The sequence below is a fragment of the Excalfactoria chinensis genome, chromosome 7 (assembly GCF_039878825.1).
Source record: "Excalfactoria chinensis isolate bCotChi1 chromosome 7, bCotChi1.hap2, whole genome shotgun sequence".
Lineage (NCBI taxonomy): Eukaryota > Metazoa > Chordata > Aves > Galliformes > Phasianidae > Excalfactoria > Excalfactoria chinensis.
In genome coordinates, this window is record NC_092831.1 from 21,991,221 (window position 1) to 22,006,574 (window position 15,354).

The following is a 15,354-nucleotide window of genomic DNA, read 5'->3' on the forward strand; positions in this document are numbered from 1 at the left end:
TCTCTCATTTCCGCATAGGAAACTTATCAGCTCCTCAAATTCTGGGTAGCAGCAGTCAATCATTTGGTAAGGAACCCTCCAAAATAAAACCCCAGAGTATATTTGATTTTCTGAATTCAGACAGTCTCTTCTGAAACCAGGCAGAAAGGGCTTCTGCTAGTACTTCACTCTATCTGTTTTTGTGAGCAGTGGATAACCATGAAACAAAATACAACAGCCTGGTAAGTAGATGACTACACCTCATTTTCAGGTATTAGAGTACCTCAAGAGTCTCTCAGGAAAGCAGATAAATACGTTGCTTTTTCTGAAAGTTTTTATTCCTTCCCCTGCTCCACATAATTTTAAGTGCAATTTTGCACAGAGGAAGTTGCAGCTTTACTAGCACAGTTATTGGAAGCTTCCAGCTAAATAAAAAGAAGACAGAAAAAAAATAAAGTTTTTGATTATAGCCTTACCTTGTCCTCCCAAGATGCCAGTTGACTTCACCACCATTTCAAGCTTTTTGTCCCAGGTAAAAGTGCGAATATAGTCTGTTGCAAAATAAATAAGCAAATAAATAAATAAATCCATACACAGACATGCCATATCTGCTATAACCCAAGCGTTGTTCTAAAATGCATGATTTCTCCTCAAAAGGGAATACACTCTGCTTCCATAGCCAGAAGGACTCAGGTGCTGCCTGTAACACCAGCTTCACCTTCCAGATTATTCATTTGATTTGGCTAGGATAAATGTGACAGCTTAAAAGTCCATCAAGATTACAACCAACTCTTCCTACCTCTACAAAAAAAAAAATAAAGTAACTTAGCTGACCTTCATCCTAGAAACATATCAGAAGTCCCACTTTGCTGTAACAGCTTCCATTACTTTTTCTGCAGCTGCTAACAGCATCAAAACTTGAACGCCTAACCATTTAGGCTGATAGCATTCCCCGTCAGTGGAGCCACCTGCAGCTCTAACGAACAGTTGACACATCATGAAATGGACGACCGCAAGTGATGCTGAAAAAGAAGGCTGCTAATAAAGAGTTCAGAACTGTTTCCAGACCAGTTTTAAGAAAAATGTGCTTAATGATTACAAGCATACAAACACTCTGGTCCGCAAAAGTGGAGATGAAGTTAATCACTTCCAAGGTTTTTGCACACAACTAGCCTACCTGTCTAAAGATGGCACTCAACTTTCCAGTCACTAGGCAGAGGATGTGGCAAGGGAATTACTTGGTTGACATTCATTATCCAGGTCAGACTACATGATCACAACTGATCTCAGAATATTTGATTGCCATCTTCCACACCCTACTTCTCACTGTTTGTTCCAACTATTCCACAACAGTTACTATTTAAACAGATATGTAAATATTATTGAACTTAACTTTGAAGATTAAACACATATAAAGACATACAAGTAATACTATTTCAACTGGAGTCAAAGTGCAGGTTAAACATCAACTTGATTGCCTTCTCACTACGTGTAAGGCCCCACGTATATATTCTAATGTTTCCCAGATATATTCCTACTAATGTAAATGATGCAAGAGTTGGAAAAAAAAACAACTTCCTGCCTCCACTATGAACACTCATGACAGATGAGGGCAGTATTCCAGCAGCTGGGAGACAAGCTTTCTTGACACACATCTCTGGGGGGTGGTGATACAGTCCTAAGAGTACTGAAATCAGAAGAAAGTAGTTTCATCAAAGTGGGAAGGAAAAAAAAAAAAAAAGCAACTTACCAATGATCCCAACAACCAGCTCATTGTTTGTATCGTCTCGACCCACCAGCAGGGAATAGTCTATGATGAGGTGGCTGGAGAGGAACTGGGAATCACTGTGTATAGAAGCTCTCAGCACAGCCTTGCAATGGGAACGGATGTACAAAGGGTTGTCACGGACCATCTTCAGAAGGTTCTCATCCAACAGGACTACATCACAGCTTTCTTTCCCTGTGTCTGTTTTAACATTTCTATTCCGAAGGGAGCCCTTTAGGTCAAAAACCTGTGAATGGAGAACAACACTACATTTCCCACTTTCTTCTGCAAGATTAAAGACTTCAATGTGCCTGACTGCAGTGTTTGAGCAGGGATCACAGCAGAGCAGCTCTTGCCTTCTCACTATGGAGAAGGCAGCAAACAAAATTTAATACAGCAAAACGTAACAGTTCCCTAAGTGGAGAGCAGCATATAAACCTACACAAAAGCTCTGCAACTTTAAATCCCAAACTTTAGGCAAGTAATTTTATTAGTATTTAGTCTAACCTAAGGGATGCCTCTATTTTTAAATTTTATGAGCAAAGTCAGTTTCCCAGCCAGCTTATAGACTCAAATGCTGACAAAAGCAAAAGGCACTCAAGAAAGAGGTGGGTCCTTGCTTGATGAACCATTTAACATGGGTTGACAAGACAAGAGACAGACCACAAAATACTTTCTTTGACTGGAAAAGACCTCTAGAAGTCTAGATGTTACCTTCCTCCTAGTGTCTGACAATTGTTTCAGTCTCCTTTTCAGCACCAATTTAAGAGGACTTTCTCTGTCACTTTAAGACCTCTACGCTACTGCCTCATGAAAGGCATTCTCCCTTAACTAAAAAGCAAGGCTGAATTCTGGACCTTGTCACACACACAAAATGGTTCAGACAGAACAGCGAGTTTAAAGCATTATTACGTAATTTCCTTCACAATCTCCATAGGCTCCCCTTTTAAATACATTACGACACAATATCAGTTTATTTCGTAAATGCTTTACAAAAAACTGTACCATTTTGTTAATTAAATTGGCAAAGCTCTCTCAGATATCAGATGTGCATGGACAAATACAACTTAACACTTGAAGTGTGTGTGCTACAGTTATCTGAATGAGCCAATCTAATCATCAAGTTACTGAAGATCACATAACAAAAACAGGCACTAGCTGCCAACTTAGAGCATGTGCAAAAGATAATTACTATTAACCCTGCTATTGCTCTTAGCCACGGAGAAGCACACACTGCAGCAGAACATAAACTCTGTCACACATGGTCAAAACTTTTTGCTCTTACCTGAGCCATTTTCCGTCCATAGAAAAGGTTTTCCATGACAAGCAGATCCAGTTTCTTCTCAGTGTTGTTTTGAGAGTTCTTGTACCCAATTCGATACACCCCAAGGATCTTGGCCAGTGCTGTGGGCTTCTGATTAAGAAAAGACACTGGGTAAGACCTCTAAACCTCAGAAGCTTCACTGCACATTGCAGCTTACAATCTCCTGTGAAATTCCCATGTGTCATCTTGAACATATCCTTAGTAAAACCCATATCAGATATTCTTTTTGCTTAAATGAAAATGGTTAATGGGGACACCTACTAGTCCATAAAATACAGAACACTGCATAACATAAAAGCACTTTTTCAAAATACCTTCTGCTGAACTGCATTAGTGATGTAAGTGAAGTAGTGTGGAGCAAAGTCGAGGAACGACTGGACTTCCAGGCGAGGCATCTGCTTCAAGATGAATCTATCATCTGTTTTAACATCAGACAGATGATATACTGTGAGTGACATTTTTTGCAAGTTCTTTAGAACAGCCATGCAATCGCAATAGATTGAAAGACTGCCATCCTCTTAAACTCCTAGCTACAGAAGATATTATATTTATATTCTATTTTAATTCTTTTCTGGCTATATTCTGAATTTGAATCTGCTAGTTAGTCAGAAAGAAGAGATTGCCCAAGTTTGATTAAACTCAGTTTTATGGGCTCCTTATGCATAGGAAAAGCAACCTACAGACCCTTCCATTCAAGACTTGCTCTAAGCAAGAGACTAGAATCAGACGCTGTTGAAAAAAGGTAAATCTATATACCATGTGAGATAATAAGAAATAGTACCTTCAATAATCAGATTTTTCCTTGAAAAACTCAACTGGACTCCCTAGCTGCCACTACCGAAAACACATCTCCATTGTTCCCTCCTGCCCATTAATTTTATCTTTTTTTTTTTTTTTTTTTTTTTTTAAAGTGAAAAAAGCAAAATAAAATAAAATAAAATAAAAAAATAAAATAAAAAAATCTGGTTTTGAGTATTCCAAACAACCCACTTAACTTTCTATTCTAATTGGCCACTTAACAGTCAGCAACTCTCTGTAATCAGGGATTACACAACATATTAATCATCACCAACTCTAAATAATACCCTCTAGTTCTAAGAGATGAAGCAGCAGTTTTTACCTTCAGTCACATAGAATGCAGCCCCAGATTTGCCACCTCGTGCCTGCCAGGGCATCGAGTGAGAGAGGGAACGGATGAAGTCCTCTTCACTGCTCCCCAGTATCACTTCACGCATCTTGTGAAACTCACCAGCATAATAAATCCTGCAGTAGAACTTGGCATTCGCATCTGAGAACTCTGCAAGAAAACTTCTTTCTCAATAATGGTATGCAATACTCACTAACTACCTGAGATGACACTTAAGAGATTTTAATTATATCTCAAATATATATATATATATATACACACACACACACACACATATATATGTATATATATTATATATATATATATATATATACACATATATACATACATATATATATATATATATATATATATATATATATATATATATAACTTTAACATCCTGCTCCAACAGCTATTGCACCTTGGGCACTTAAATCAATACAATTTAAAGGCTTGTGGAAAATAAATAAATAAATAAATCAACCTCCTTTAGGTTAGCTTACAGCGTATGCCAAAAGGACAACAACCTAAATGGAGGAGGAAGGCAGACCAAGTAGTATTTTTTGCATCAGACACGGATTAGAGCAAGTAAAAATGGTATTGCCTTATTATTCATTTTTTGTCCCTCCTGCCTCATACAGCTATATAAGTAAATATAAAAATATGTGAAATGCTATGAATAAAACAATCCACCTGAAGACTTTCATTACATGAACAAGGAAAAAGAATTTTATCAGCTAAGGTTTCAAGCTATTATGCAAAACTCACGTAGTTCCACGTGGGGATTCACCAACTGTTTCTTCTGTCCATCTCCTCCATCCACCTCATCTGAAAATATAAAGGATTCCCTCATTAAGAAGATCACCATCCTCATCTAAAGAGCTATGCAAGATAATGCTTATAAATCTGTATTATGAGAAAATTATGAGCTGGAATGTATTCTAGACCTCTTAAGTACGAACAAGGTTTGGAAGAATTTGCACTTCAAAACAGAAGATGGATACGACAACAGCAGTCTTGTACCTTGTGGCTCTGCTCCTTGATTCTCTGCTCCCTCTTTACCCATCTGTCCAACCTGGTAATAGGCACTGTCAGCACCACGTAAGGTCTCCTTCTTCTGGGAAGACAGGTCTGGGCTCTTTCCTCCCGTGCCACGGAAGAAGGACAAAACACTAGATGGTTTCTTTGCTACAGCAAAAAGAATAAAGAATATGGTATTGGCATTACCAGAAGCAGTTTAATAAAAGCTTGAGTCAGACAAGCATTCTCTGTTCATGGTTCTAGCTGGAGGGGTGACATCACCCAGCAAACCTGCAATTCTTCAGGCAATCAATGTCCATCAGTCAGCAGATTTAATGTCCTGAGTGACACTGTGGACTGCTGGAGTCATTCAAGAGAGCACACTTCACAAGAACAATAAATACAAGCTCCAGTCACTCTTTCTGCTTGCTTGGGTGAAACGTCAACATTTCAAATGCCAGAAATACAATTCAAAACAGGAAACTTCATACTTCAAGAAAGTGGTGGAGGAGGACTACAACACAGAAACCTACCCCACTGGCATCCTGAAACCACACAAAGTGTGAGGACCTCCCCTCTCCATTTGAAAATGTTTGGTGCCATTTTAGACAAGCCAGTGCTGGAGATCAGAACACACAGGCATCATGCCCCACTGAATATGTTAAACCCAAGAATAAATTATGCTCCATTATGTAATAATAACACATTGAAACATAGGATGGTAACGTTTTAAGAATCAGAGAAAGCCATTATGGACAGAGACTTATAAAAAAAAAATACAGTATGATCTACATCAAGTTGACTATAAAGACAAGTCACAATTCAAACATGATAAAGCTCAGCAAGCCCAGCTGGAATAAGATGATGGTATTCTGACTGCATTTTCTTTGTTATAGCAACTTTCAAGGATTTCAAACAGATTGAATGAACTGAAGTCTGAAATTAATATCATATACATGACTTTGAAAATGGTCTTACGTTGTTCCATTTCACCAGCTCGATTTGAAGGACCCATGTTAGCCTCAGGCAGGCGCACAGGACTACCGCTCTTTGGCTTGCCATCTGACATACTGAAAGGAAAAATGTCATAGTTATAACAACAAGCAGCTGAGACACTACTGCTTTACTCCTGTAATAAAGGGAAGGGGGTTGTAGCAAGGTGGAGATCAGCCTCTTCTCCCATGCAACTAGTGATAGGACATGAGAGAACAGCCTCAGGTTGTGCAGGGGAGATTCAGGTTGGATGTTAGAAAATACTTTTCCAAAAGAGAATCAGGTGCTGGAAGACGTTGCCCAGGGAGGTGGTAGAGCCACCAAACCTGGAGATGTTCAAGAAACATTTAGTACTGAGAAACATGGTCTAGTGGAAAATACTGATGCCAGGTGGACAGTTGGACTGGATGATCTTGGAGAACTTTTTCAATCCTGGTGATTCTATGATTCTAGTTATTTCCCCTCCATGCCTAACAGTGCATGCTGCTAAGGGAAAAGGATATAGCGTGAAGTGGTGATGATGCAGAACTCCCCAGAATTGTTCATCTTCTCCTCTCTGACCTCCATAGCAACAGTTGCATCCATCATCACAGGCACATTAAACAAGGCCAGTGCTTCCTACCACACATCTGGTCAAGGGACAGGTGAGGGAGCCAACAGAGACAGATTCCATCACAAAGCAGAGGTCCTAAGGCATATTCTCTGGGTGCTCCCTCATCCTAGTTTTGGCTGCTTTACAGCAACCACTTTGCTACTATGGTTTCCTCTATATAGTGTAGTTCCTGCATCTAACCTGTTTGGCTGTAGTCCCTCTTCAGTACCATTTTTTGGAGATGCTTTGGACAACTCATCCAGGGCATTTCTATATTCCTTGCAACTGAAGGAGAAAAAGATAAAGACATGAAAATAAATAAGTAAATAAAAGTTTTTCTCTGGGAAACCCTGCTACACCAACTCAAAGATTCAGTTTAGAGACAGAAAACAAACCTACAGGAGGAAATGCTTCTATTACTTTTCCTTACAGCTAGGATTATATCCTTTATGACAGCTGCTGCTTTAGATTGAACTGTGGGAAAAATTCCCCCCTTGTTGCTTCTGCAATTTAAGAATAAGCTACTCAAATTCTACTGCCTGGTGCCAAGAAAGCTCCAAGGTTTACTGAAGTAGCCGGTTTGCAGAGCTGAATAGTAACAGGAGATGCTATAACTAAAAGCAGGCAAGGGAGAGATTGTATTACAGATAGTCAGTGTTCCTTAGTTCAGTTGCTCTGCCTCCAGGCTAGACAACTGAGCAAGCTTTACTCACACTTCTTCTATCAGTATTAGTTTCAACAGAACACCATAATTAAATCATTTCTGCGTAGGTAGAAAAGGCCCAAAACACATCTGGTAGCTGGAAAACCTACATTCCCATATTTTAGTAGTATAAGTAGACAACTTCCGCTCTGTCAGAAACCCTCAAAGCAGCTGAGTGATGAAACTGTCACGCTTGTTCCCTCCCATTAGGATTTAAATATTCCCTGCACAGAAAAGCTGCCAGAATATAATATGTCAGATAAAGAACAAGTAACACCAGTACCTGAGAGCAAAAGCTATGATGGAGCTTGGTTCTTTCTCACAGACTGCAATAGGTACGCGTTCATGCTCATACATTAGGTAGTGCTTATCTGGGTCACTGAATGAAAATGGAAGAGAGCACCGATTAGCAAACCACAGAAGTTTACAAAAAGGTTAACTTTTGGTCAAAATCCAATCTCTTCACTGCACTCTAGGCACAAGCTGCAAGTCTTAGTACAGAGCCAAACCATTCCAGATCAGCCTCTCCCAACAGACCCATTCATAGCTAGCTATGTGGTTAAATCCAGCCAGTAATGTGTTAGAGCAATCACGTCAAGCAAGCTTCTAGTATCAGGACCAGCTCTAAGTTAATGTCTATCTCTGTTTAGCAGCCACTGTTTCTAATGGCACTAAAACCTGCCAGTTTGCTTTAACTGTCCTGCAGAATAGTCTGCAGTGAAATTAGGAGGAAAAAAAAACAAAAAAAAACCAAATTCAAGTCTTCTGAACAAGAAATTCAGCACAGAAACCTCCCAAAAGTCTCCTGAGTTTCCATCAGATTTTCTTTAACTTACCTATAAGATTCTGTCATTTAACTTTTACCCCACTAGCCTGTGTCCTCCACTATTACCTCAGGGTAGAAGTCAGATTTTAAACTCAGGCTGCCAAACATTAGGTTCATGTCAAACAAGAAACACTACAACACATACAGACAGAGTAGCTGAAAAAACTTTCCAGTCTGCTCATTTTCACGTGAGTGGGACCTGAAGGCACATGCAGCAGCCATTGAACCTGACCTACACCCAGACAATGCCCATTTGAGTCCAACCCTCGGGAGCGGTCTAGAAGCAAAAACAAGAAGCAGGCATGTAGCTTTAGCAAGTTTTCGTTACGGATGGACATTTTTGTTCCCTTCCTGAAGCAAGTTAGAAAGTACCTCTCTTTCCACTCTTAGAAGACTTGTGGAGTGGCATGCCTACTAGGAAAAAGCGAATCTGATAAAAGGGTCATAGGTTTGAGCTTTGCATTGGGCAGTGGAATGTGAACTGACCAGGTGGAGAGTGTGCAGAGCCCACAGTTCTACATGGTTATAATAGAAGAAGGATTGGGTCATTAATAAGAAAAGGGGGCAATCTACAAACTCCTAGGAAAGGACAGAAAGTTTCTTGTCTTGAGGAAGATCATTGGCTCATTTGGATGCAAACCCAGGTAATGACTTAAATTATATACAAAGCAAAAAAAAAAACCATGCATAGCTCTGTCTACAGTTTTACCAGGCTATTTGTTTGTACAACATATGTATCAAGCAGTACTTACAAGGGAAATGGAATGGGGTTATAATTGTTCCCGGGCAATAAGTTAGCCAAAATAGCTTTCATAGTAGACTTCTCTTTCACTTGGCTGTCAGTAGATCCCAGTGAATGTCCATCAAACACATCTGAAGCAGAAATAAGTTCACAAACATTACACTTGATGTTTGGGAGAAAGGTGGTAGACCCCAAAGTTACCATATTTGTCATTTCCTAAACAAATCTCATACATTTGCCACAGAGAAGGAAGATAATGAATACAAGACCACAAATGAACTATACCTTCAGAGCTACTGGTTGTATCCTGTTCAGAAAGTGTGGTCGCACCAGTTAGTTGCTCAGATACAACCTCTGGAGGAGTGGGCAACTGAAGATGGGTGGAGCCTGTGGAGCTCTGACTTGATAAAGTAGTCAGGAAACGATCCTCTGAAAGACCAAGGACAGAGGAAAGCATTTTATATGGCTTTCAGAAGTGATATTGCCATTGACTTTGTCTACTTTCAAGAAGTTTTTACTTAGAAAGCAGAGTGGGAATGCCCAGAGAAAAAGAACTAGCAGCTGACCAGTGTACACATAACCTCCAGAAGATGCATACACTCAAGCACCCAGTGCCTTCATATCCCAGACAAGTAAGGAAGGGGTCACAGCACACACAGACACCTCAAGGAAAAAATGCATTTCCAAAATTTCATGCAGGTATTCAGTTATTTAGAAGGCTTCTGAGAACTTCTAAACAATACTTAATTTCAAAGAAAAACCCTTGATAGTCAAATTAGGTTTATTCAATCCCACATTCAAGTCCGTTTGTATTTTATAACAGTAAGCTTATAGTTAGCTTAGTTCCATCTTGTACAATGTCAAGTCTGATACCTCAGAAAAACAAAGGCTCCCACATTGCCAGAGAAAAGGGTTACAACAAACATCATTTCATACCTTAAGAAAAATAGATAACGTACCTTTTTCTCCATTTTGCAGTGCTGGAGAAACATTGCGTGGGGAAGCATCAATGCTGCTGATCTAGGAAGAACATCAGGTGATCAGTGTTGATGCTAGGCTCTTTAAAGCTATATCCTTTTCTCTTTGTGGAACACTTGCAAAAGCTGATGTACCACAGCAGAACATTCCCACCCACAGTTCTCAGATTCAGCACATCACTGCCTCTGCAGTGATGCAGAGACAAAGCAACAGCCATCTAGTTTCACAAGATTGCTCATGATGGCTATCATCCCTATATGCTGCTTTAAAGACAACACTTTTCTTCTATATAAGGCTTACTTAAAGCTAGCTGAAGGCTGAGCATGTTTTAGCATTAATAAATGTTTTAAGTAGAAAGGACACAAACACATGCAGCTGAGCAAACCAGAGCACCACCAGGTCTCTGCGCATTTTGCTTTCTTGCTACTTGAGAGGTCAGCCTCCCTGTACAACAGTTCTTTTGTGCTGCCCTGCTGTCTGGACATTTCCTCAGAGTATCAGCTTCACACAGACAGTTGTTCAGCATGTTGGCAACTGTATCCTTACACATAGCTAGAGGGGCAACAGTTCAAGATCACATACACATCCTCCCAGCCCATTCCCACAGATATCACTGAATAGAGACAAACTTACAAATGTACCATTATTCTCCCTGCATTCTTTGCTATGCCTCTCCTGATGTTTTACCTTTTCTCTTCCATAAGAAATAACATTCATAGATAATAGTCCCTGTGCCATTTTCTCTCACTCTGTTTTCATCCAGTCTAGCCCTGAACAAGATGACTTCCCTCCTATCTAGATAGACATGACCTTGACAACGAGCACAGCTCTCTGTTGTTAGCATTCATTTTAACTGCCCAGAAGCATCAAGGAAAAACACAGTAATATCATACCCTCAGTCATCTTCTGTAGAATATAGATCTTGGTTTATGTCTTTACTGTTTATGTCTTTAGAAGAAGATAGTATGATAACATGCCATTCAAATGTTTACAGATGAAATTTACACAATGCAGTAAGACAAGTTAACTAATTATTAAAGTGAACTGAAGTTGAACTTCAGACAATTGTGCTCCCCCAGAATAAATGTTTAAGTTATGTCCAGCCTGCTGCTTGTACCTTGCTTTCTTCTCCTTGCCTCAGTCTTCCAGGGCTGGGTGGTACTGAGGGGCGTTTTCTCCCTTTCTCTTGCTGGAAAAGATCCTGCAATCTTTAAAAAAAAATAAATAAATAAACTCAAAACACAGGTTATTAGATCTAAAAAGCAAAAAATATGTTTTCCATATTTGAATACAGCCCAGCATGCCTTCACAAGCCTTCAGCACAAACTAAGATGACTGCTACTATGTGCTGAAACTGTGTTCTATAGCCAAAGACAAAATGTGTTCCTCATGCCTTGACTGGCACTACAGCAACATGAGATGCTGTGAACATCACATCCCAGATGCTCTACAGTATGAGAGAGCAAAACAACAGAAAGAACAAAAAAATAAGTCATCTTAAGTATTTTGTTTGGCACATGCCCATCTAAGACCATTTCACTCAAGGGTATTCAGCACAAGCTGCTCCCTCTGTATAGCAATTGCACTAGATGGAGAAAAGCACGGAACTTCTCTTACAGAAGCAGCAGTGTACTGATGTTACCACTTCAGCATCTGCCTTCTTACCTACTATTCCAGGCTTGTAGCATTTCACAGAGTCCTTGCTTTTTAGCAATCAGAGACTCAAAAACAGATTGTAGCTGTTGAGGTGTGTCCAGTGATGATGAAAGCAGCCTTGCCTGAATCTTCTCAGTCCAGTTTCGAAATTCCCCCTCTTCCATCTGCCAAAACAAAATCTGTCAGCATTCTGTCACACAACATATACTCTGCAAATGCAGAAGTACTCCATTACCTCCTTTTGTGCAAACAGATCTTCCATCTTCTCTTCCCTTGTTTTGCTGAAAGTATCAGTTTTCAGGGAAGCAAGGCGATCATCAACAGCAAGGTACACTTGCGACACCCTGAGGACAGAAATACAAAGAGTTAAGCAGTGATTACTTGAAACAACTTCAACATTCTTTAATAAAAACCTGAACGAGCTTACAGTTAGTTTCAGAATAAAAAAGACGATACACGACAGTCTTCTGCACTGAATTTATCATGAATGCTGGAAAAAAATCCATTCATGCTGCAGAAATCTCTAAGTTACACACAATAATGTTCTCACCCACAGCTTATTCTTAGCAGTAGAAGTATTCAGAGAGCAATTCAAAGGTCTCAACTCCGTTATTAGCAGAAGGGAGCTGTTGCGCTACTGGTACCTAGGGAGACTGTCAGACTGCTAAACTAATACCACCAGCAGGGATGAGAGAATACATTATTTCAGATATCTACAAAACTTGACAGTTTCTGAAGTCAGGCAGTCATGGAGAAGTCAGCCAAACAGGAATGTTGCCACCAGGTCGAACAGCAGTCAGATTAGAATTAAAATAGCTTCTCCCACCATGCCTGTCTTCCACATTTTTGTTCCTACATTTAGGTGTCTTCTATGCCTACAGCAGTTTGCCTCTGACAACAAAAACATACTAGACTGTCTACTAGTACAGCAACATGCTAGATCACTTGTAACAATGCAGCATTTAGAGATTACAGTAAACATAGCCAAAAGAGATAAGATTCTTAAGCTAAATTGCAACAGACAAAAAGGTAAGAATTGGCATTGATGGAACATGGTACAAGTAGGAACACTCAGAAATGCATCCAATTAGAAAAGTAATGGCTTTAAGCACATTTACATTAAATTATGAATAATTAGCAAGCATATTATCTGCATCAGCAAAAATATTTTTGTGTTTTGCTAAGAAGTCCAAAACATAAATAATATAAAATCAAAGCTTACTTTTGAGAGAAGTCCTTAAGATCCTGCAAAACTGTAACTTTTAATGGAGCCTGCCGTTTGATATAGATCTTGGGTAGTGGGACACATACTTCAAGTAGACGGATTGGAGAGTAGCTGAGAAGAGAATGTGAAATTCTTAATTTTCCTCATATAGAGGTATACGTACAACTCCTTTCAGCTTCAGAATAAAATTCTGAAAGTATCCAAAGCAAAAGTGTTTCCCTTCAGCATCATGTACTGGAACAATTCACAGTCCCATATCACATGCTTATTTCTAAACAGGAGAAATATGGATTTGAAGGCTAGACTATTAGGTGGATAAATAATTGCTTGGATGGTCACAGCCACAGGGTTGTTATCAGTATCTCTATGTCCAGGTGGAAGCCAGCCATAAGTGGTGTCAACCAGCAGTCTGTCTTGTGGCAAGTGCTCTTCAATATCTTTATTGACAACATAAACAGTGGGATCAAATGTACCCTCAGTAAGTTTGCTGAAGACAGCGAGCTGAGTAGTGCAGTTGACACAAGAGAAGAGAAGAGGGTCCATAGCAGGGCCATGAAGATGCTCAGAGTGCTGGAGCACCTCTCCTATGAAGAAAGGTTGAGGGAATTGGGCTTGTTTAGCTTGGCGAACAGAACGCTCCAGGGAAGACCTTATTGAAGTCTTTCAGTACTTGAGGGAAGCTTACAGCAGAAGAGGAACCAACTTTTTACATGGCCTGATAATGACAAGTGGAGATGGCTTTAAACTAAAAGAGGAGAGATATTAATTAGAAATTTTTTACTCAGAGGGTGATGAGGTACTAGAACAGGTTGCCCGGAGAGGTTACAGATGCCCCAACCCTAGACGCATTCAAGTCCAGGTTGGATGGGATCCTGGGCAGCCTGATCTAGTGATCAGCAAACAGCTCATGGCAGGGGGCTGAAACTACATGATTTATAAAGTCCCCTCCAACCTAAGCCATTCTATGATTCTATGGCTATTCTTAGGAATACAGTCTACCTCATCCACCATAGTGATGGCAGCAATAATGCACTCTGCATGCCAGTTCACAATCCTGCACTTGCATTTTCAGTTCAGTCATGCTATCCCATGCTATCCCATGCTTCACACAGTGAGGGACAGACTCAAAGAATTTTTTGTCACAACCAGGTGCTTCACACAGTACTAGAGAATGAATTCATTAATTAAAAAAAAAATCAGAGGACCTTACCTGAAAGATGCCACCATCTGATTGTAAGAAAAATACTGGTGATAGTCATGGTGAATGGAATGACCACAGGGCTCTGCATTGGCCCTTCGCGTGTACTGGTGCCCATAGAATCTCAGCTCAAGGTATTTTGCAAAAGACATAGACCAAGAATCACTAGAAAGGGGAACAACTGGTGTCACCTGAAATTGAAAGGAAAGTATCTTAATTTCACCTTTCAACCAGGATCAAAGACAAGCTAATCTAGACTCTAATCTAGTAATTTTTAGTACCAGAAATACTCATAACCCCAAAAGATACCAAAACAACTACAAAATTTTTTATACAGAGCTAAAGCCAACGCACAGATGGATGCAATAAACTGAATAAGCAACAAATGCCAGTTGATACTAAGAGGCACTAAGTTGAAGGAGCACAAACATATTCTATCTGGCATGCTATTCCTGTATACAGAGAATTTCCAGCAGACCAGTCAGCAACCGTGTTTTCAACACATACTTTTCCCCTAGTTTCTTCACCTACAAATACTCTGCAGTGTATTTCAACCTCAGCAGTGTTGCAAGCTTGAAGTAGCCATTTACACTTAATAGCTACAAACTTGGTGTTTACTTGAGCAGCACACAGTAATAAAAGGTTACAGAACATACATAAGCAGTGTAGGGCAGTGTATACATAAGGAGTGTAGGGCTTGCCTTCAGCAACCACATTAAATTCCTTCATATATCTTTAAATCCAACACCCATGTTTAAGCCAGCATTAAGTAGGGGAACTGAGTCATTAGTGCTGATAATTAAGATGTTTTGAGTTTGAGGCACTGCATGAATATTAAGTTTTATTCTCATCTCTCTAAGAAGGTTCTTAAGATTTACAAAAAAGGTTGGCTAGAGAAGAATATCCAGCTGGTAATGTTTTTCTTAGTTTAATTAAAGAACAAGTTTCAGATAATAAACAGTTTTATTATGTTGTGGTTTTTCATCTTTCTAATGAAGATTTCATTTACTTTCTAATGCCTACTAAAGGAAGACTAGACATCACACTGACTCAATGCAGACTCTCCAGTTTAAAGCAGATCAAAGAATACCAAGTGGGTTCAGCCAATTACTAAGTCAGTAGGTCTCAACATCTTTCCTTTCCTGTGCATGCATTCCTCTGATGCTTGCATAGACTCACGTGGAAGGGACAGTGCTCTTCACCTCTGAAAGGACAGCCCTAGTT

The 15,354-nt window shown here is 39.7% G+C and overlaps 1 protein-coding gene across 7 annotated transcripts in view; it reads right to left on the bottom strand.

Annotated features, from left to right (window-relative positions):
• The window catches only part of PIKFYVE (phosphoinositide kinase, FYVE-type zinc finger containing), a 58,052-nt gene that overhangs the window by 3,947 nt on the left and 38,751 nt on the right, over positions 1 to 15,354 (bottom strand). For 6 of the 7 annotated variants that reach the window (XM_072342340.1, XM_072342342.1, XM_072342343.1 and 3 more), the window contains 18 exons: positions 14,143 to 14,321; positions 12,930 to 13,043; positions 11,943 to 12,051; positions 11,717 to 11,871; positions 11,169 to 11,259; positions 10,033 to 10,093; positions 9,359 to 9,502; positions 9,084 to 9,204; positions 7,789 to 7,884; positions 7,004 to 7,087; positions 6,196 to 6,287; positions 5,221 to 5,385; positions 4,966 to 5,025; positions 4,189 to 4,365; positions 3,383 to 3,486; positions 3,030 to 3,158; positions 1,730 to 1,991; positions 456 to 530 (listed from right to left, as the gene is read on the bottom strand). In XM_072342340.1, the coding sequence (XP_072198441.1) occupies positions 456 to 530; positions 1,730 to 1,991; positions 3,030 to 3,158; positions 3,383 to 3,486; positions 4,189 to 4,365; positions 4,966 to 5,025; positions 5,221 to 5,385; positions 6,196 to 6,287; positions 7,004 to 7,087; positions 7,789 to 7,884; positions 9,084 to 9,204; positions 9,359 to 9,502; positions 10,033 to 10,093; positions 11,169 to 11,259; positions 11,717 to 11,871; positions 11,943 to 12,051; positions 12,930 to 13,043; positions 14,143 to 14,321 (2,218 nt within the window). The remainder of the gene's footprint in view (positions 1 to 455; positions 531 to 1,729; positions 1,992 to 3,029; positions 3,159 to 3,382; positions 3,487 to 4,188; positions 4,366 to 4,965; positions 5,026 to 5,220; positions 5,386 to 6,195; positions 6,288 to 7,003; positions 7,088 to 7,788; positions 7,885 to 9,083; positions 9,205 to 9,358; positions 9,503 to 10,032; positions 10,094 to 11,168; positions 11,260 to 11,716; positions 11,872 to 11,942; positions 12,052 to 12,929; positions 13,044 to 14,142; positions 14,322 to 15,354) is intronic. The other variant, XM_072342341.1, reaches the window with a different exon arrangement.